The 21,163-nt window shown below is 36.1% G+C and overlaps 1 protein-coding gene across 2 annotated transcripts in view; it reads left to right on the plus strand.

Annotated features, from left to right (window-relative positions):
* Positions 1-21,163, plus strand: part of LOC150097552 (uncharacterized) — a 468,344-nt gene that overhangs the window by 311,264 nt on the left and 135,917 nt on the right. For both annotated transcript variants that reach the window (XM_090407136.1, XM_090407137.1), the window contains exons 17-18: positions 9,196-9,397; positions 13,676-13,870. In XM_090407136.1, the coding sequence (XP_090263262.1) occupies positions 9,196-9,397; positions 13,676-13,870 (397 nt within the window). The remainder of the gene's footprint in view (positions 1-9,195; positions 9,398-13,675; positions 13,871-21,163) is intronic.

The following is a 21,163-nucleotide window of genomic DNA, read 5'->3' on the forward strand; positions in this document are numbered from 1 at the left end:
GTTATAATTCACTATATAGAAGTTTTTGAAAGATTTCTGTGAAGTCTTCCAAAGCTTCAAAATCAGAAGACTGTTTATCATGGAAACAAAAATAGTCATTGTTTGTCTTTCCTTGACATTAGTTACTCAGTTCTCTACTTAATTTATTGTTTATCCTTTCTATGTACAAAGCCAGAGCAATGTTCAAACCATGATAGTCTCACCACCAAAAATCATCCACAATCTGTTACACTTTCATAACTCCCCACTCCTCAACAGAATCAACAAAACTACACTCCTTTAATCCCCCCCCCTCTCCAAAAAAAAAAAAAGCAAATAATGTGTTGTAGTCAGCATTTCAAAAAAAAAAATAGCATATGTTCTTAAATTTGCTTTACAGCATTCATGCCACACCAAAATCTTCTGTTCTTTCTGCAAATTGACATACTTAAGCCAAACTGCAAGAAATGCCAGTGAATAAATGACACAGCATCCAGTATCTAGACCACACTCCACTTGGGAATTTGTTATTAACCATACTACTGATTTGATTCATCATATGCTGTAGATAAAAAAAAAACCTTTGATTATACTCATGCAAGATTTAAACTTGAGACTGTTTTTGCAATCTTATAAAGCTCTGTAATGTTCTCCCAATCTAAATCCATATAGCTGCACACTGGTGCAAATATGGCACATTATGACTATGGGACTGTCAACCCAGCAATGAAGATAATTCTTTCCATGCTCATGAAGGAAATCATGAGAGGTATATTATTCAGGCATTAGAGGATGAGTAATTAGCACAATGAGTTCTAAGCTGAACTGTAAATTTGTGGTAGTTGATTGCAGTATGAGTTTTGCATCTTTTGAAGAAGGAGAAATGTGAAACTATAATGTTAAGCACAAACAAACATTTTCCATGGATGTATCAAATGGAAAATAAAATTTTTCTATGTAGTTGAAAATTGAATTTAACTTACCAAGAAAAAAAATTTATTCTTGTTTTCCTTTATCCAAGAGAAAGCCAACAATTTTGCTTGTGAAATATTTTCACGATTAGGCTACATGTATATAGTGACTAATGACTTCATATTGATTGCCTTAGTATCCCATAATGCAAAGCACACATCCTTTTTGGTGTGTATAATTTCATGCATTATGGGAAAGGCTACTACCCAGACTAGTTTTGACCTTTATTGAATTCTCATCAGTTAGAACCAGACCCAGAAGAGATATCAAGGAAGGTTGAAGTAATGCAGAAGTCATATATTTCTCCATATATAAAATAGTAAAAAGATGTAAAGCCGTATTATTAAAATACCGTGGATTAGAGCTAGTTGTAGAAATTCAACTTTGGTATCTCTTCTGGGTCTGGATCCCACTGATGAGACCTCAGTAAAAGTTGAAACTGATCTGTGTAGTGGCTCTTGCCATAATGCATTTGAAAGGATACGTGTTTTTCATTGTGAGATACTAAGGCAGTTAAATGTGAATTCATTAGCCTCTATATACAAGTAGCCTAATCATGAAGATACTTCACATGCAAATTTTGTTTGCTTACACTTGGATAAAGGATTAAACATGAATATAACTCCTTGGCAAGTTTAATTTATCAATAGAAAAGACAAAGTAGAGACTAAACATTCTGAGTACTAGGGAAAGAAATGAAATGAAACGAAATGAACTAAGCAAAAATCTAATCAGCATGATTCCTCTCGGCACATCATCTGTGACTTTTAAAAGAAAAGTCTGTTAATAAAATTTTTGGGCGCTCTCCATTGATAGGAGAATTACTTGATTGCTGAAGGATCTGGGAATATACGAGTTTATTATGTGGTTTATTATTACAGTTGTACAACTTAATTGTTATCCCCTTCAACATACTCCTCTCCTCTATCTATACACTGTTGCATACGAATTTTCCATTGTTGGAAGCAGTGCTGCAAGTCATCAGATGTATCTACTTCAGTAGTGATGCCATTTTCTCCTTTACCTCATCCACTGACTGAAAATGGGTGCCCCCTCAATGCAAATTTCAACTTTAGAAAAAGGTAAAAGTCCCATGGAGCTGAGTCCAGTGAGTAAGGTGGATGGTTCAACACTGGGATCTTCTTATCAGCCAGATACTGCTTTACAGACAATGCACTGTAGGCTGGAGCATTGTCCTGATGGAGAATACAAGCTTTATTCTTCCACAGATCGGGGCTCTTCTTCCTCACTCATTCTCTCAGCTAGGCCAGAACCTCAAGATAATGTTGGTTAACTGTGATATATTATTTAAAAAAAAAAAAAAAAAAACGATTAGAATTGTCTTCAGTTTTGACTTGCTTGTTCTTGCTTTTTTCATTCTCATTGACATGGGAGTTTCCAGTGCATCAATTGTCTCTTTGTCTCTGTAACAACTATCCAGAAAAACAGGTAAACTATCCAGAAAAACATATGCAATTAACAGACATAATACACTGCCCTCATAGCCTTAGCTGCTTGAGCCATAATTCTGAAAACAACCATGACAGTTCTTCTGCAAGTAGGCAAAATTAAAAAGTGTGTATGAAAATTGTAGATTATTAATAGCATTTCAGTTGGTCGATTGGTAAAGCCTCTGCTACTAATGGCTCATGCAAAAGGTCAAGCAAGTTTGAGCACGGTTAGTAGTTTGAAGGGATTAATTGTTCGATACTGTTGGCACACTGTCCCTCGATGAATCTTTGGACTCCTCGGAGGTCACATAATAATAATAATAATTCCCAAAACTTTGAGATACATAAACCATCCATTGTATTTCAGATTAGGTTAATTGTGAGGGCTTCATAAAAGTCACTCAGATTTGTAAGAGTTAAGATGTAGAACTTTTATTTTGTTCCGAAGAATCTTGTGACTGGTAGAAAGACTCCATATTCCACAGGACAAGACTTCTTAGGATAATAAAAATAGATTTAATGCATATGTTCAGATAATTGGATGCTTATACTCTATGACTGGTCTGACCAAAATAGACCAAGAAATCGGATAAACTCTAGGATGTTTATCAGTGTTCACCGTTCACTGATCTCTAGGTTTTTTAGATTTTTTTTTTTTTTTACCCTCAAAATATAGAGATTCATTTTGAGATGTCTTTGATGTGAAGAATGGTTATTCTCTTAATCTTTGCAGTGGTGTTAATAAGGGAGTGATTGTAATTAAACCAAATATACTGTATTTTTGAGAGAAAATAACCATTAAGATTCATCTTTAATGGAGTGTAACTCTTGTTTTGTAGAATTCTCATTAGAGCAGATCACATATGCTCTGTGCACATGTACCTTGTTAAGTCCAAGTTTTTGTAATGGATGGCACATAGAATCATGAATATATTGAATAAAAAGTCCTTAGTTTCTTGAGGATGTCAGCATTCAAAGAGGCAGTGTTGTCAAATAAGCCATTGAGTTTATTGACTTGTGATTTGGTAGGGTCTCTCGTAATGTGTTTTCTAAGTAGGGCAAACTCAGAAGAAGCCAAATCTTATTCTTATGTTCCATAGAATCCATTACACATTGGTCCTAATCTTTGCTCTCTTTCAAGATAGTAAACTTATGAACTTATGACTCTCTTTCAAAGAATGGAAAGCTTTTATTGCATGACTGAGAATGTTCAGTAGTGGTAATTTGTAGTCTAAAGAATATGTGCCATCCACTTCAAAACACAGTTTTTTTAAGCATATTTACTAAAAATTGCTATATTTGCTAGTACAGGTGATGGTGGGTTGCTCATGGCTAACCCATAATTTTGCTTGTAGATCATGTTTCCAAAAATGAAGTAGCCTGAATTTATACAGTGACTTAAGAGCGTTAAGATTGTTGTGGATAATTTATGTTGTGAAAACTAATTTTGACATTTTTATATATATAGTCATCCCTTGACTTACGTCCGTGATCCCATAAGGGAATAAATAACATTTTCAGCTATACTTTTGAACAAGACACAAGCGAGTGTAAGGTAAAGCATGCACAGTGGCAACAGCGCTTTCAACAGCAACCTCCCTTGGCAGTCAGCACGTGTCTTCAAGAGTTCCTATGTGGATTTTGTGTTTGAGAAATGGATTATTTGCGTATTTATCATTAAATATTTCGAGATATTTTGTGCAACATGGCCCCCTTCACGCACAATCAAAAAACCTAGTGAAGAGCAGAAAAAGAGGCAAGCAATTCATCTTGAAACGAAGTTGCAGGTTATAAAGCAACATGAAGCTGGTAAGCCCGTCAATGTGATCACACATGACTTTGGATGGTCTCATTCTACAGTGACGACTATTTTGAAAAATAAGGATAAAATCGTACAGGCTGTGAAAAGATCTGCTTCCATTAAATCGACAATAGCGATGAAGCAATGACAAGGCTCTATTGGTGATATGGAAGAGCTACTTGCATCATGGATAGAGAATCTAAACCAAAAGCACATACCCTTTAGCACTGTGACCATAACTGCTAAGGCACCAAGTCTCTTCAACATGTTGAAGGAGAAAGGAACCCAATTATGACCACGAATTCAACGTTTCTTCTGTTCGTGCGATTCAATATTTCAATTAAAACGCTGCTTGAATCATGAGATTCAAGCAGCGTTTTACGGTGCTTAATGTGAAAATGTATGGGAATCTGCAAGTGCTGAGAAGGCTGCAAAGAAGTTTGTGGAAAAATTGGATAAAATTATTATGGAGGAAAATTATTTGCCACAGCAAATATTTAATATGGATGAGACGTCCTTGTTTCGGAAAAAAATACCCGAGAGGATGTTCATCCACAAAAAGCTAAAATCTATACCTAGTTACAAAACTCTTAATGCGCATATTACAATTCTGTTATGAGTAATGTGATTGGATATACACTGAAGCCATTTGTGATATGGCACAGTGAGAATCCACGAATCTTCAAAAACATTAGGAAGCATACGCCCAGTTCATTATCGGAGCAATAAGAAGTCGTGGATGACTCAAAAATTGTTTGAGGATGCCTTAATCAACTGTTATGCAAGTGAAATAAAAAACTATTGTGAAAGAAAATGTAGAATTTAAAATTTTATTAATTCTAGATAATGCTCCAGGTCATCCATCTTGTAGCAGTGATCTTCACCAAGTTCAAGGTCATTTTCTCCCTCCAAACACTACTTTATTGATCCACCGATGGATCAGGGAGTTCTTGCAGTGTTTAAGGCTTATTATCCATGGAGAACTTTTTCACAAGCCATTTCTGCTACTGAAGGAATTGACCAGACTCTCATGCAATTCTGGAAAACATTCAATATTTATCATGCTATTAAAAATATTGCTATGGCTTTGGATGAAGTGACCTCTCAATGTATGAGTGGTATATGGAAAAAGACATGAAAAAGGTTTGTGTATGATTTTGGAAGTTTGTAATAGTTTGACCATCGAAAAATTGGTCATACTGGAGGAACAAGTGTTGCAGAAGAGGCAAAATGAGCAAAGGAAGAGGAAAAAGAGAAACAAGAAGAGGTAGTTGAGCAATTTACAGTGAAGGGTCTTGGAAATGTTCTTTGCAGGTAGCGATGTTCTCAAAATGGCTGAAGAAATGGACCCCAATGTTGAACGCTACTTAATAATAGAAATGAAAGTACATGATGCATTTGCTTGCTATGAACAAATTTATGATGAAAAGAAGAGGAATAAACAAAGCACATTGGACATTTTCATCAAAAAAACAAAGGTTACACCAGAAGAGCCACAGCCTGATCATTCATACAGGGAAGGTAATGAAGATGTAATTGTGGAGTTTATTAATAAGGTTTAAAAATTAAAATGACAGTATACTTATTATGGTTAAGTCCCTAACCCCTATAACTCTGTTGATTTAATGTATCGACTTACGTCCTGCCTGATGGAACGGAACCTGGATGTAACTTGAGGGATGACTGTACTTATAAGCTTTCGAAGAAAAAGCAATATACAGAGTTTTCTTGATTTGGATTCATGATCCAGATTCACTGCAAGAGTTCTTGAATTATCTGAACAACCAACATCCTAGGATAATATTTACAGCTGAACTGGGAGTTAAGAGTTCACTTCTTTTTCTTGATGTAAAATTTATTCATTCATTTAAAAAACTAAAAATCTCCATGTAAAGAAAGCCTACACAAACCAACAGAGCATGAAGATATAAAGATATCTTCATGCTCAGTCCCATTATTATCCACCTCGAAAGTGTGATATTATTAATTTTTGAATTATGAAATAACACCACATCCATGTGGTGTTATTTCATATACCATGTCTGTGTGCATTCACTCATCAATGGTGAAGAAGAAATCACCAAAGAATTAAAGTTGCTTTTATCAATTTTTCAGAAGAACAGTTATTGTAAACAGTAGATTTATAAACTCTTGTTTGATCCTTCCACACACCATGCTGAAGAGAGTAATGATGTGAAAGGTCATATTACCATTCCTTATATCAGCTCTCTTTCTAACAAATTGGCAAAAATCCTTAAGAAAGCTTTAATCCTGGCATTGACCATTAAAACCTAAATATAACAAATCAAAGTATCCAAGTGTGTACTGTCTTTGATGTCACTGTAAATCACCACATTATAAACAAACAGAAATCAATTAAGCTTTGCCTTGAAGAACACTTCAGAGATATCACCTATGATAGAGCCAGGGCAACAGCATTATCAAGTCCTGTGCTTAATTCTCCTGATCCCAATGTCCATCAGTCCACTATATACTCAGTAAACTGGGATAAATTTGAAATTATTCACAATTGCTATGATAAACTTGAAAGAAAATCTTAGAATCAACAGAAATTGCACTAAACCCTGTTCACCTTGATGTCAACCTCAGCCACAACCTTTCTGATTGTTACTTCTCTGCTGTTCAGCTATGGCGGTCACGAGACCATGTCCTCAGGCATGAGAACAACAATTCACATAGTCCATGAATTCTTTCTAATATGAGCAATCCGTTAATAATATAGAATTTTGGTGATGTACCCAAGTAATGTTTCTCTTTTTTTCTTCTATGTTTTATGCACCCGATGAAGTCTTCTATAAAGACGAAACTAGTAGTTCCTTTGGAAATAAATTAGTTATTGTCCTTTATAATACTATTAGGAAACTAAGGAGCAATTTAAACATAGCCAATAAGAAATGAGATGCAAATGCTCACTATATAAAAATGTTAAAAATTAAAATATACATAAAAATACGTGGGTAGTCTGAAAAGTTCTTGGCCTAACAATAAAAAAACAAATTTATTAATTTCAAAATTATTTTTATTTTTCAACATAATCTCCCTTAAGACTAATATTAATACAGTAATTATAATGAAGAGCCAAAGGCTTCAATTCGGCGATATGAACTTATTTAAGTTAAGGGATATATCCCATATTGTTTCTTAGCCGAATAAGAAACTCAAAGAGTTTCATGCCGAATATAGAAACTATATAAAGTTCAGCGATTCCAAGCATAAGCAAATACCTGGATAGTGCAGCACCTGACCCTTGAAGGTAGTGCAAGCTGAGGCAACTCATAGAAAGGGTGGAGCAAGCTCCAATCATTATTCTTGATATTTACCCATAATGTGAACTTAACTCCTAGGAGCTGTATTATTGTTCAACATTATGAGAGACGGTCACTACCCAGACTGGTTTCGACCTTTTTTGAGGTCTCATCAGTGAGTAGTTAGAGCTAGTTAATACCAAGTTTGTAGCGAACAGAACTTGCATCCCTTCTACGAGAAGGTCTACCTACTCACTGATGAGATCTCAAAAAAGGTTGAAACCTAGTTAATATCAAGTTTGTAGCGAACAGAACTTACATCCCTTCTATGAGAAGGTCTACCTACTCACTGATGAGACCTCAAAAAAGGTCGAAACCGATCTGGGTAGTAACCTTCTCTCATAATGTTGAACAATAATACAGCTCCTAGGAGTTAAGTTCACATTATGGGTAAATATCAAGAATAGTGATCGAAGCTTGCTCCACCCTTTCTATGAGTTGCCTCAGCTTGCACTACCTTCAAGGGTCAAGTGCTGCACTATCCAGGTATTTGCTTACGCTTGGAATTGCTGAACTTTATATAGTTTCTATATTCGGCATGAAACTCTTTGAGTTTCTTATTTGGCTAAGAAACAGTATGGGATATAATATCCCTTAACTTAAATTAATACAGTAAGATCTACAAAATACCCCTCTATAGCTTGCAATCACCTCTTGAGTTGAAGAAAAACGCTGACCAGAGAGGAAGAGTTTTAGTTTTGGGAAGAGATAAAAGTCAGAGGGAGCCAAATGCGGGGAATATATGAATGGCTGTATTGGTGAAACCGAATGTAGTCCTTTCAGAACACAAGGACTACATCCAGTTTCACCAATACAGCCACTCTGGTCTTACTGACCATGTGCTTGGATACCCGCTATAGGATACGGTGGAAGAAAGCCACGATAGTACACCTTAGTAAATACAAATATGAAAGGCTTTTCATGGAATCAGCTTCAGCCCTAAGAAACAATCCAAACCTCAACAAATTTGGCTGCATGAGACTGCCTCAAATTTGGGAGACCTACATCAGAAGACCTTCAGCCCAATCACCCAAGAATACTAACATTACCTGCTAGGGGACACCATCAGGACTTTAGGAGAAATAATAGCTTCCTGCTTCTTCCTCACTTACTGTTTGTTGTGCCTGCGGGCACATGTCTTGTTCTAAGTTCCTTGAAAATGGCAACATGACGTTGCCGAAATATTGAAGTATATTAAAATTTATTTTAATGTATATCCTAGTTTATGTTGTAATTTCCTTAAATTATTTTGTAAAAAACCAACATCTAAGCCTTTCCACGAGAATTCCAAATTATTAAAAGAAAAGAAAAAAAAAGAAAGAAAGAAAGAAAAATGAATAAATATAACTATCCCATCTATACAACACTGGAACTTTTAGAAAAGTATTAAGAAATAGACGAGGTAGAGATTGATTTTCCCAAGTTACTTGAGAACAAGCTGCAGAAATTTAGTGCTATCTGACAAAAACTATTGAACTTCCCTTTATTAAATTCAGCTGTTCATTTATTTATTTATTGATTGATTGATTTTTATTATTATTTTTTAATTTTCTATATGCATATTTTTACAGCATCCTGAATAAATAATGGTCATTACTTTTTTACTTTTTCTTTTTATAATATTTTTTTTATTTTCTAAGAAATCTTTTTTTTTTGTTTCCTGTAGAAAATTCTAGTCACTACACGTTTTTTTTGGGCGGTCCCATATGGGCAAGTGCTTGGTGTCCTACTCCAGTAGGCACAAATCCTCCTCAGTATATTGCTGTGGCTTCTTGTAATGGTATAAACAGTTTTGATTCCTTAACTGACATCACTAATTATAAATGCCTTTTACAATTATGGCATGTTGGAAAATTGGATAATAGCACGTAAGTATATTTTTCTTTAAAAAAAAATGTAGTTAACGAATGGTCCAGATCTGTATATAAAGTGAAAATCAGATCATGGGCTTTATTTTAAATTATTTTGAAATAATTATGATGTAAAGATAGCACACAAACCTTTTATAATGTTTTCTGCCATGGTTATCATTTGACTGCATTTTTTAAAATTAAATGTAGAACTATTTTGTTGGAAACAACTGTTTACTGTCCTCTGACAAATTTCCATATTCTAGAGCAGTGGTTCTCAACCTTTTTTCACTTGTGTACCAATTTTAAACCCATTTCTATAAATTGTACCTCTTGTTTTTAAAATAGCTGTTTTTAAATACTGACACTCTTGTTCAGTGCCTATCTTAATGTAATGCACTTACTTATATCCAATCAATAACTGAACTAATAATGCATCAATAACATCTAAAGTCAATAATGCGTACCCCCGGGTATGCATACCACCAGTTGATAACCGATGTTCTAGAGAGAGAGAGAGAGAGTAAGAGGTAAAGAAATCGTTTAAAAAATCCAAAGAAATTAAACTGGTAAGAAGAGTTTGCTAAATTAAATGAAGAAAGAACAGTTTCCTTTCATAGGATATCACTCATGAAGAAAGAAATATGGAAATATTATGATTGAATTGGAAATTCTTTGTCTTTCCATAAAATCATGTTATTCTGTTTATAAGATAATTATTATTGCTTTGATATAAAATTAAAATTTGATCTATAAATTCACTGAAAAGAATGATCACATTTTAACTTTGTAAGAAATAAATAATACTAAGAAATGAAAAAATTTCTAAAACCTGCAAACAAAAAATAATTCAACAACATAATTTTCACACATCTTTGATTTTCATGCTCATTTTGCTTGCAATGCATGTTTATAATTTGACTTGCTTTGTTAGCTATTTTGCTAGTAACATTTGTTGGTCAAGCTTATTTTGCTTGATTACAAAGTAACCAAGATATATTTTCTTTTTAAGAAAATATATTCTTGCTTTATCCTTTATCAACACCTTCATGTGGTACCTTCTCATTTTCATTTTTCATCTTTGCTTATTCTTTTCTTCCTATATTATTTGCTTTACTTCTCCCGAGTCTTTAACTTGGAAGAAGTAGAGCAAAGAAAATGGGAAAGAACTTAACTCCCCTATTCCCAAGACTATGATTACTAGAAACTAATTCTCTGCAACCATGTTTACTCTGCAGTACAACCAGTGGACATAGGAGGGTTGTTTAAAAAAGTTTGGTAAAAAAATAAGTTAAACACATTTTTTTGGAAAAAATCACCTATATTTCTCAACATAGTCTTCATCGAGGTCTACACATTTGGTCCAGCGAGTTTTTAATTTTTTTCATCCCATCTAAAAAGTGGGATTTGTCAAATTGTGCAAAATGGTCATTGACAGCCTTGATGACATCCTCATTCTAAGAAAATGTTTTCCCACCGAGCCAAATTTTAAAGTTTGGGAATAAGAAGAAGCCACACAGGGCCAAGTCTGGAGAATACGGTGGATTTGGAACCAATTTGAACCTCAATTCATGCAATTTTGCCATTGTGATGGCTGATGTGTTGGACAGTACATTATCTTGATGAAAGAGCACTTTTTTGTATGCCAATCTGGGTCATTTTTTCTTCAATTCTTCTTTTAAATGGTCCAGCAATGATGCATAATAGACTCCTGTTATTGTCTTGCCCTTTTCCAAATAGCCTATCCTGATAATTCTTTGGGAATCCCAAAAAACAGTGGCCATCACCTTCCCAGCTGACAAAACGGTTTTCGCTTTTTTCAGTGCTCTTTCACCAGGCACTGTCCATTGTTTTGACTACTGCTTGAACTCAGGTGTGTAGTGGTAGTGGATCCAAGTTTCATCTACAGTCACAAATCGATGCAAAAAATCTTGCGAATTGCAATTAAACATTGCCAAACACTGCATTGAAATACATTTATGATTGATAGCCAGCAATCAAAACACGATGGCACCCATCATGCACACAGCTGTTTCATGTGCAATTTTTCATGCAGGATATTATACACCCATTCAGTTGAGATACCTACAATCTCAGCAATCTCACGCACTTTCACTCAGCGGTCTTCCATAAAAATATCAATTTTGTGGAAGACCGCCGAGTGAAAGTGCATGAGATTGCTGAGATTGTAGGTTACTCTGCACCACAATTAAAGACTATTTATTTTTGGATAAATGAGTTTAAACATGGTTGTAAGTCCATTGAAGATGAAGCGTGCTTCAGACGCCCTTATAACCATGTTTAAACTCATTTATCCAAAAATAAATAGTCTTTAATTGTGGTGCAGAGTCCGTCCCCATGAACTGCATCTAACTCAGCTTGTGGTTTTTCATTATTTTTTCTTTTTCTTCTTCTTTATAAATGCTGTATTAAATGGTATAAATTTTCATTGTGTTTTTTCCCTTCTGTTTTTTACGTCCCACCAATGAAAGGCTTTAAACTTATGGCACACATTAGTACTGTATGTCTCTTAGCATTGGTAAAATTCATATCCCTGCTTTAGAGACCAAACATAAAGCAGCACTAAACAAAACGCTCATACACTATACTGGCAACAGACCATTACACATAAAAAACTTGGCCCACTTTAAAGCCAGTATAGAAAACCTCTCACTCCGACAAACTGACATAATGGTCAGTTTTGACGTTTCCTCCCTATTCACTAATGTCCCACTCAAAGAAACCCTAGAGTTCATCCAAGCCAAGTTTCCTTCCAATATCTCAGCCTTATTTCAGTTCACAATGAACTCAGGCTATTTCGTTTGGCAAGGAAAATTCTACAAACGGATACAGGGGCATCCATGGGTTCACCACTTTCCCCACTCTTAGCCAACTTCTTTATGGAGACCTTTGAAGAGAATGCCTTAAACTCTGCCCCACAAAAACCCACTATTTGGCTTCGATACGTAGATGATGTGTTCGCTATTTGGCCACATGGCTCAGATGCACTCCTTCCTAACAAGCAACCAACACCCCAGAGTCCAGTTCACCTTAGAAAAAGAGGAAAACAATACCCTCCCCCTTCCTATACACTTTAATCACTCGCCAGCTTGATGGATCTTTGGTTTTCTCTGTTTACAGAAAACCCACCCATACAGGCAGATACATTCACCAGTAATCCCCCCCCCCCTCGCAACAATACGGGGTTATAAAAACACTATATAACAGGGCAAAATTAATCTGCTCAGATGACGATGCCCTAACCACTGAACTAAATCACATCCTCAACACTTTCTTAGCCAATGGCTATAACCCCCAAAAAATCCAAAAAATACTAAAACCATTACCCCCCCCCCCCCTCCACAATAAAGATTACACTAAATCTATCACCATCCCCTACATCCAGGGCACCTCTGAGAAAATAACCAATATCCTCATAAAAATATGACCTGACTTCTTGCTATAGACCATATAAAAAGCTGGCATCCCTTATCCACTCTACCAATGACCAACCACTTTCCGTAGACCTACCTGGTGTATACCAGGTCCCTTGCAACTGCAAATTGTCCTACTTTGGCCAAACAGGCAGGACAGCAAATATCAGGATTTCAGAACACAAAGGCTACATCTAGTTTCACCGGTACAGCCACTCTGGGCTGGCAGACCATGCCTTAGATACCCGCCATAGAATTCGTTGGAAGAAAACTAAAATATACACCGCAGCAAGTTCAAGTAAGAAAGATTATTCAAGAAATCATCAGCAGCTCTAAAAAAAACATTCCAAACTTCAACAAATTTGGGTGCATGAAACTACCCCAAATTTGGGAGACTTACATTATGAGAACTTCAGCCCAACTGCCAAGACTACCAAATTAGCCTGCCAGAGGGCACCATTAGGACTTTAGGAACAATATTAGTTTCTTGCCTTCTTCCTCATTTGCTTTTGTTAGTGGCTGCGTGCACATACCATATTTTTATGTTCCTGAAGATGGCAACGTGATGTTGCCGAAATATTGAAGTTATTCATTAAAGTTGCCTTTAATTAATATCCTTTATATGCATTGTTAATTCCGTAAGCTAATTATCAGTTATGTATGACCAACGTATAATCCTTGCTACTAGAAAAAGGAAAAAAGCAGCACTGTGGGTGGTGATGAGTAAATAGCATCATAATATACATCTGGTATTGTCACTCATAGTTTATATATATATATAAAACAGAACAATTATGAATTAATGCAAAAAATAAAGAAAATCTGCAGTAGTGAGATAAACTATTTATTCTTGTCATTTCAGTATAGCAACATTGCCTTCTCTCACTCTTGCTATTACTCTGGATTATGGGAATGTTCATGATATGGCATGGTGTCCAAGTGGTTGTTGGGAAGATCCAGATCTTTTTAGTAACACAGATGAAAAAGACGATCAAATTTTGCCAAGGTTGGGTCTTTTGGCATTGTGTTTTGGTGATGCTTCTATCAGGATATATAGGTAATTTCATAAATTTAAATTTTTATATATTACTATAACTGGTTATTAGGATCAGCTGTGTATTTTAACCTTCCTGAAAGTGAAGACAAACTGCAGTTTTGCACAATTATGTGCAATTCATTATTTTATACTATTATTATTATTTGGTCATGTTAGTTTTGGTGGTCAAGAAATAATATGTCCCTGTTGTTGATATGGGAGAATTTATTTATTTATTCTTATGGAATTTTCTCCCTTCTCCCCTGTCCCTTTAGGGGCCCTCGAAAAACCTGAGTTTCCGGATAATAAAACCCTCTACATCTGTATGAAAGCTAACTCACCTTTAGTAAAAAGCGACCAGATAAAGATTCCTCGTGTCATAGATAAGAATTGAACCTAGGTCTTTCCTGACCAAAGGGTTTCATCTATACCAACTGAGCTATAGAGGTTCTTATGAGGGAATAATGATATGTATGTATGTATGTATGTATATGAGAGATCATAAAACTTTAATGCACAATAGTTCCATGTTGTGAAAGTGGTTAAAGAGAAAGAAGGAATCTTTTAATGTATTGCTTGAAAAGCAGAAGTTGCATTCATTGGGGGTGGGGGATGATATGGGAAAGGTTGTTTCAAAGCGTAGACATAGTTGGAATGAAGAAAGAGATTAGCTGTTGATTTGGTAAGTTTACCGCTGAACTGTGGATTCTGTGAACTGTGTTGTCCACTTCAATGGAAAATACATATTTCTCTGAGAAAGTGTCTGGAGAAAGGCAACGAGAAATGAACTCATCTGTTAAGTGGATTCCTTTTCTGCATACAGTCGAGCATTCTAATAGAGGTTTTGAGTGCACCATCCCAAATGTGAGAATAATATTCTAAGGTCAGGCTGATTTAGGATTTATGAAATGTAAGAAATTGTGTAGGCAAGAAGCAGTGCTTTGAATGGAAAATAATACTAAGTCTTTTGGAGGCTATAGATGTGAGGTGTTTGTGCCAGGATATGCCAGATGTGAAAGTCCACCCAAGAAAAAAAAATTGACCTTGACTAACATTGGGCTATTATAAAAAAGTAAGAAGGAGTGAAACAAGACTTTTCTTCTGAGAAATAAAATGAGCTGTGTTTTTATAGCATTGAAATTTGCTAAATTATCTTTATTCCATTGGGGAATGGTTAGGGATCATACTTTAAGACTTCAGGTATAAGAGGATCTTGAAGTGTGAATCATTTTTGAGCATTACCGGTCCTTGTGAATAAAGAAGAAGATTAGAGTATATTATCACTATCAAAATTGTAAATAGGATTCCGAGGTTAGTGAGAGAAGATCATTGATATGTAACAAAAGAGTGTGGGAGAAGGTACAGAGCCCCTGGGGAACTCAGCAATGATAGAGAAATTCTCAAATGGAAATCATCTGCCTTGACAGACAGTGAATGACAAGTATGGAAATTAGCAATCCATTTATACAAAAGGCAAGAGGAGACCAATAAGCAGTAGCTTAATAAGGAGGCCTCTCTGTCACACTCCACGTGCTTTGGAAATATCCAGTGCAACCACGTTTTTCCAGGTACTCTCCCTGGCAGAAGCTAATCTTACCTGGCCATTTCCATAGCTAGGTAAGATTAGCTTTGAGATCTGCCATGAAACAAGTGTGCAAAAACTATAATTGATCACTAATTGGTGAGTCTCCAGATAGTGAATAAGTTGTCCAATAATGACCTTCTCTAATATTTCAATAGTAATGACTACAGAATATTAGTTTGATGAATGACTTATCTCCCTTTTAGGGACAGGCTGAATAAAGACTTGTTATGTAGGTGCCAGATGACTATGACCGCTTTTATAGATAGTGCAGAATTTGGGTTAATCCAGGAGACTTATTAGTATCAAGAATATTCAGGATTTTTCTGATGGCCTTCTGCCATCAGAAAAATCCTGAATAAGTGAAAGGTGATTTTCCTTTGTCATCTGTAAAAGAGTTGGAAGAGAATACTGATGCTAAGGGTAACTCACATACTCACATCTGCTCACATCCTAATGGTAACCTAAAGATAAGGTTACCATTAGGATGTGAGAGAGGTAGAAACAAAGGGTAGAAGTTGTGCCTAGCAGCCATAGTAAGGGACTGGAAAAGTTTGATTATTATGTGAGCAGATTTTTTTTACATATTTTACCTTTGAATTTGTTGATGATTTTTGCAGGTGTATTTGAGCAAATTGGATGTACTGAACTTTTATCTTAGACTAGTTTGGCATACTTGTCGGAAAACTCATCACAGATAGGGTTTAGAATGTGAGGAAAAGAAGAACCTCATTTCATGTCATCTCATCTCACTCACTGCAGATCTGGTGGATCAGTTGCTGTTGATGAAGAAATGTATCACCAAATAGAAAAGATGAGCACGAAAAGAGTAATCATAATGGGAGACTTTAATTATCCAAATATTGATTTGGGTAGCTGTAGAATCTCATGAGAAGAATGAAAATGAATTTCTTAATTTGTTGCAGGACAACTATCTCAGGCAGCATGTGATAGAAGTAACTTGAGGTCAAAGAGTGTTAGTTTTGATTATAGTGTCAGAGGGCATTTCAATTAAAGACATAACTATTCTGCCTCCGATTGGTGACAGTGATCATGTGGTACTCACTTGAGAAGTGACTAAGTTTATGAATGTTCCATTCAGAAAAGGTTACATGCTGAACTACAAAGCAGGAAATTATGATCAACTGAGGAGTATACTGAGTTCAGTGGAATGGGATCGGTTGCTGGATCAGATGAATATTGACAGTGCATGGGAATAATTTAAACAATACTTAAATAATGTGATATCAGAATGTGTCTTGAGAGTTCAAAAAATAAATAGGGTAGGAGTCAAATGAATGTGTAATCTTATTAAGCAAGAGATTCATAAGAAAAGGATGATGTGGAAGGAATACCATATGCATAAGGATGATGTCCATTATGAAAATTATAGGTGACTAAGTTTATGAATGTTCCATTCAGAAAAGGTTACATGCTGAACTACAAAGCAGGAAATTATGATCAACTGAGGAGTATACTGAGTTCAGTGGAATGGGATCGGTTGCTGGATCAGATGAATATTGACAGTGCATGGGAATAATTTAAACAATACTTAAATAATGTGATATCAGAATGTGTCTTGAGAGTTCGAAAAATAAATAGGGTAGGAGTCAAATGAATGTGTAATCTTATTAAGCAAGAGATTCATAAGAAAAGGATGATGTGGAAGGAATACCATATGCATAAGGATGATGTCCATTATGAAAATTATAGGTAGCAGGCTAGAATAGTTGCAACTGTTGTACGGAAAGCAAAGTCTGAGTATGAAAACAAACTGGCTCTGCATGCTAAAAACAACCCACAAGAATTCTATCAATATGCTACAAGTAAAAAGGAATAAATATGAAAGAATAACTTCTAAATGCAGTTGGCTTGAGGGTAACAGATGCAGAAGAGGTTTTCAACTAATGAATACCCATTTTGTTAAAAGCTATCAATCTGATTTATGCAACATTGAGCTCACTGCTATCTCTTTACTGATGAAGAAACTCAGGTGTATGAGAAAGAGGTATTAGAGCTATTGCACAAACTGAATAAGAATTCAGCAATAGGGACTGATGGGATATCAGCACATGTTCTAAAAGAGCGTTCAATTGAACTGGCTATTCCTTTGACCAGGCTGTTTAATATGAGTCTCAGAACAGGGAAGATTCTGCAGGAATGGAAAGCATATATGCTAATTTCATTGCACAAGAGTGGTGTAAAGACTGATGTATCCAGCTATCAACATTAATATCTTAGGAGCAGTGGTGAAGATTTTTGAAAAATTGGTTAGGGCTTGAATTCAGAAATGGGTTGACCATGAATCTCTACAGTCCGCGCGGTTAGCCTAGTGGCTTTACGCTTCACAACCATATGCCTGGGGAAGGAGTGTCCTAGGTTCGATTCCCATTGGAGACGTGAGGAGCTGAAGGATCTTCCTTAGCCATAGCCAAGTTAGCCGGTCTTGGGCGCGGGCAGTAGGGTTTTTTCCGCCAGTTTATCTGGTGTTTTTCATCCCGCAAGCAGGCAAACCGGCCCCGTGAACACACAGGGATACAGCCAAGAATACCTTGAGGCATAGGAGTGACCATTCTATCCTCGTATTTCGGTTACGAAATCCAAGCGTGCTTGGAAGGTTGTGGGCCTTAAAGGCCTGTTAAAGCCATTGGGATAGATAGATAGATGAATCTCTACTTTGCAATGAGCAACATCGGTTTACTAAGGAAAGGTCATGTTTTAGCAACTTGCTCACATTCTATAACAATGTTACCATTGAACTAGACAAGTGGAATGGATACACCATGATACCTTTGGATTTTTCTAAGACTTTTGACAGAATACAGCATGGTAGACTGTTGAATAAATTGTAGAACATGGGTTTAGATTATAGAATATTAGCTTGGATGAGAGGATGGCTGTCTGACAGATATCAAAAAGTGGTATACGGGGGATCTGAGACTGCAAGGTGTAAGATAACAAGTGGTGTACCGCAAGGATCAGTGCTTGGTCCACTGTTATTCAATCTGTACATTAATGAAATTGGGAAGGATTTGACAGGTGACATACAGCTGTTTGCTGATTATGCAAAGAATGGTAGGTTAATCAGAAAATGTGGCTGATATGCAGTTACAGAATGATTTGAATAGAGCAGAATTGTAGACATGGGGGAAAATGTATAGGGTGTCCCAAAATTCATGCAAGATTTAAATTTAGCACCATTTGTTTGGTAAAGTGTTGCCAACGAGAAAAAAAAGACAGTGTGACAGCTGACAGTTCAGGGTTATTAAAAATGGAGCGCTACATGAAAGAACAACGCATTTTCATTGTTGAGCAATATTTTAAAAATAATGAAGGTTTGGCAGCTACAGTTCGCAATTTTTGTACAAAATATGGTCAGAATAGTGATTTAACTTCAACTGTGAAAATATTAATTAAAAAATTCAAGGAAACTGGATCAATTAGTGATCTTATACACTCTGGCCGTCCTTCAACAAGTCGTTCAACAGAAAACATCGAAGCAGTTCGTGAGAGTGTTGCTGAGAGTCCAGGAACATCAATTCAGCACCGTGGTCTTGAATTGGGCATTTCGAGAAGCTCTCTACAGTGTATTCTTACGAAAGATTTGCATCTTTATGCTTACAAAGTTCAATTGACTCAAGAACTGAAGCCTAGGCGAAGAGAGTTCGTTGAATGGATTATGGAACAACAACAAGTGGATGCTTATTTTTCAAACAAAATCATCTTCAGCGATGAGGCGCATTTTCATCTCGATGGCTTCGTTAATCGACAAAATTGTCGCATTTGGGGTTCAGAAAATCCACGAGTGATTGTTGAGAAACAAATGCATCCACAACATGTCACTGTTTGGCGCGGATTTTGGGCTGGAGGCATCATCGGTCCATTCTTCTTCGAAAATGCGGCTGGTAAGGCAATAACAGTTAATGGTGCTTGCTATCGCGACATGATAATCCAGTTTTTTGTGCCTAAATTGCAAGATATGGATGTGGACGATATGTGGTTTCAACAAGACGGTGTCACATGCCATACAGCCTGAGAAACAATTCAATTACTGCATGAGTCATTTCCTGGTCGTGTAATTTTCCGTTTTGGCGATCAGAATTGGCCCCCAGGTCATGTGACTTAACGCCGTTGGACTTTTTTCTTTGGGTTTTTTTGAAGTCTAAGGTTTATTCCAACAAGCCCACGACCACCCGCGCCTTGAAGGAGGAAATTGAGTACTGTATCAACGAAATTCAGCCACATTTATGCAAAATGGTCATGGAAAATTTCGACAAAAGAGTGCGTATGTGCCAGCAAAGCCATGGAGGCCATTTACCCGATATGCTATTCCATGCATAACCCTATACTGTATACTTTATGAATCAATAAGAAATTACAATTTTTAATTAAAAACCTGTGTTTTCTATCAAAATTACTTATTGCGTGAATTTTGGGACACCCTGTATATCATTTCAGTATCAGTCAATGTTAAGTCATGCACTTTCATGATTAGATATCCAATGTTATATTATATTGGCGGGATTATGCTAGAAGAAAGTCATGAGGCTAGGAATCTTGGAGTGTTAGTAGATAGGAAGTTGAAGTTCAGTGGCCATGTAGAAAAGATTGCAAATACAACTCAAAAGATAACTGCAATGCTGAAATGAACTTTGACAAGTAAAGATAAGGATATCAATTTGCCTCTTTACAAGGCCTTGATAAGAACCTCACTTGGATTATTGTGTGCAGGTCTGGTCTCTTGGTTTACATTGTGATTCTGTTAAAATGGAGAGAGAGAGAGAGAGAGCGTAAAGAAGAGTGTTAAGAAATGATATCAGGATTGTGGAATACTGATCATGAAGACAGATTGAGAATTTGTAGACTGCAGACCCTAACAAACAGGAGAAAGAGGGGTGATATGATTGAGACTTACAAATTTCTGAAAGGGTCATACATTCAGTTGATGCAATTTTTCAGTTTATCGAGGGTGGGAAAATACAAGTGGGCATTCTTGGAAACTGAGAATGAATGGTGATAAGAAGGGGGTGAGGGCTAGATTTTTCTTTCATAGGGTGGTGCATGACCGGAATGGATTGCCATTGGATGTTGTGCATTATATTATGCAACTTCAGGAATAAGTATGATAGCTGGTGCACCTCGATGAGTCCCTGACTAGGGAGTCAATGAGGTCTCTCTTAATAATAACGATAATAAGAATAATTTCAACAAGGATTATTTGAGCTGTTTGGTCAGTGCACTTGTTTAGATCACAGAAACAGTAACCAGAACATGGAAAAGATACAAAATTCTAGAGGTCATACCAGTTGGTACCATACCATGCCAGGGCTGTAGGATATGATGCTGAACTTGGCTGGGAGGAAGTTGAGCCTTTGCAGAAAAGGAAATGTTGGCATGTGATCGGAGGTGCTAAGAGGAGAGTTAACAGTTACAGTGAATTTGGAGGGAGAACTGCTTAAGGTGACAGTCCAGATTATTGGGAGAATGAGAAGGATTATCCATTATTCTGATAGATAGGTGAACAGTTTGTGTTAGATCATTGCAGATAGTTTGTCTTACCTTTACAAATCATGCTGGAATTATGAACATTGAAGACTCCAAGAAAGATGTTCCCTGGAATCTTTAATAAAAGCTTTCATATCTTCTAATTATCCAAAAACTGTTTGTATAATGAAACAATATGAAATCTGATTTCAGAGATAAATAATAAATGTGATACATGGTCATCTGAT

Source organism: Typopeltis vanoorti, chromosome 17 (assembly GCF_054136105.1).
Source record: "Typopeltis vanoorti isolate ZY-2024b chromosome 17, IOZ_Tvanoo_1.0, whole genome shotgun sequence".
Lineage (NCBI taxonomy): Eukaryota > Metazoa > Arthropoda > Arachnida > Uropygi > Thelyphonidae > Typopeltis > Typopeltis vanoorti.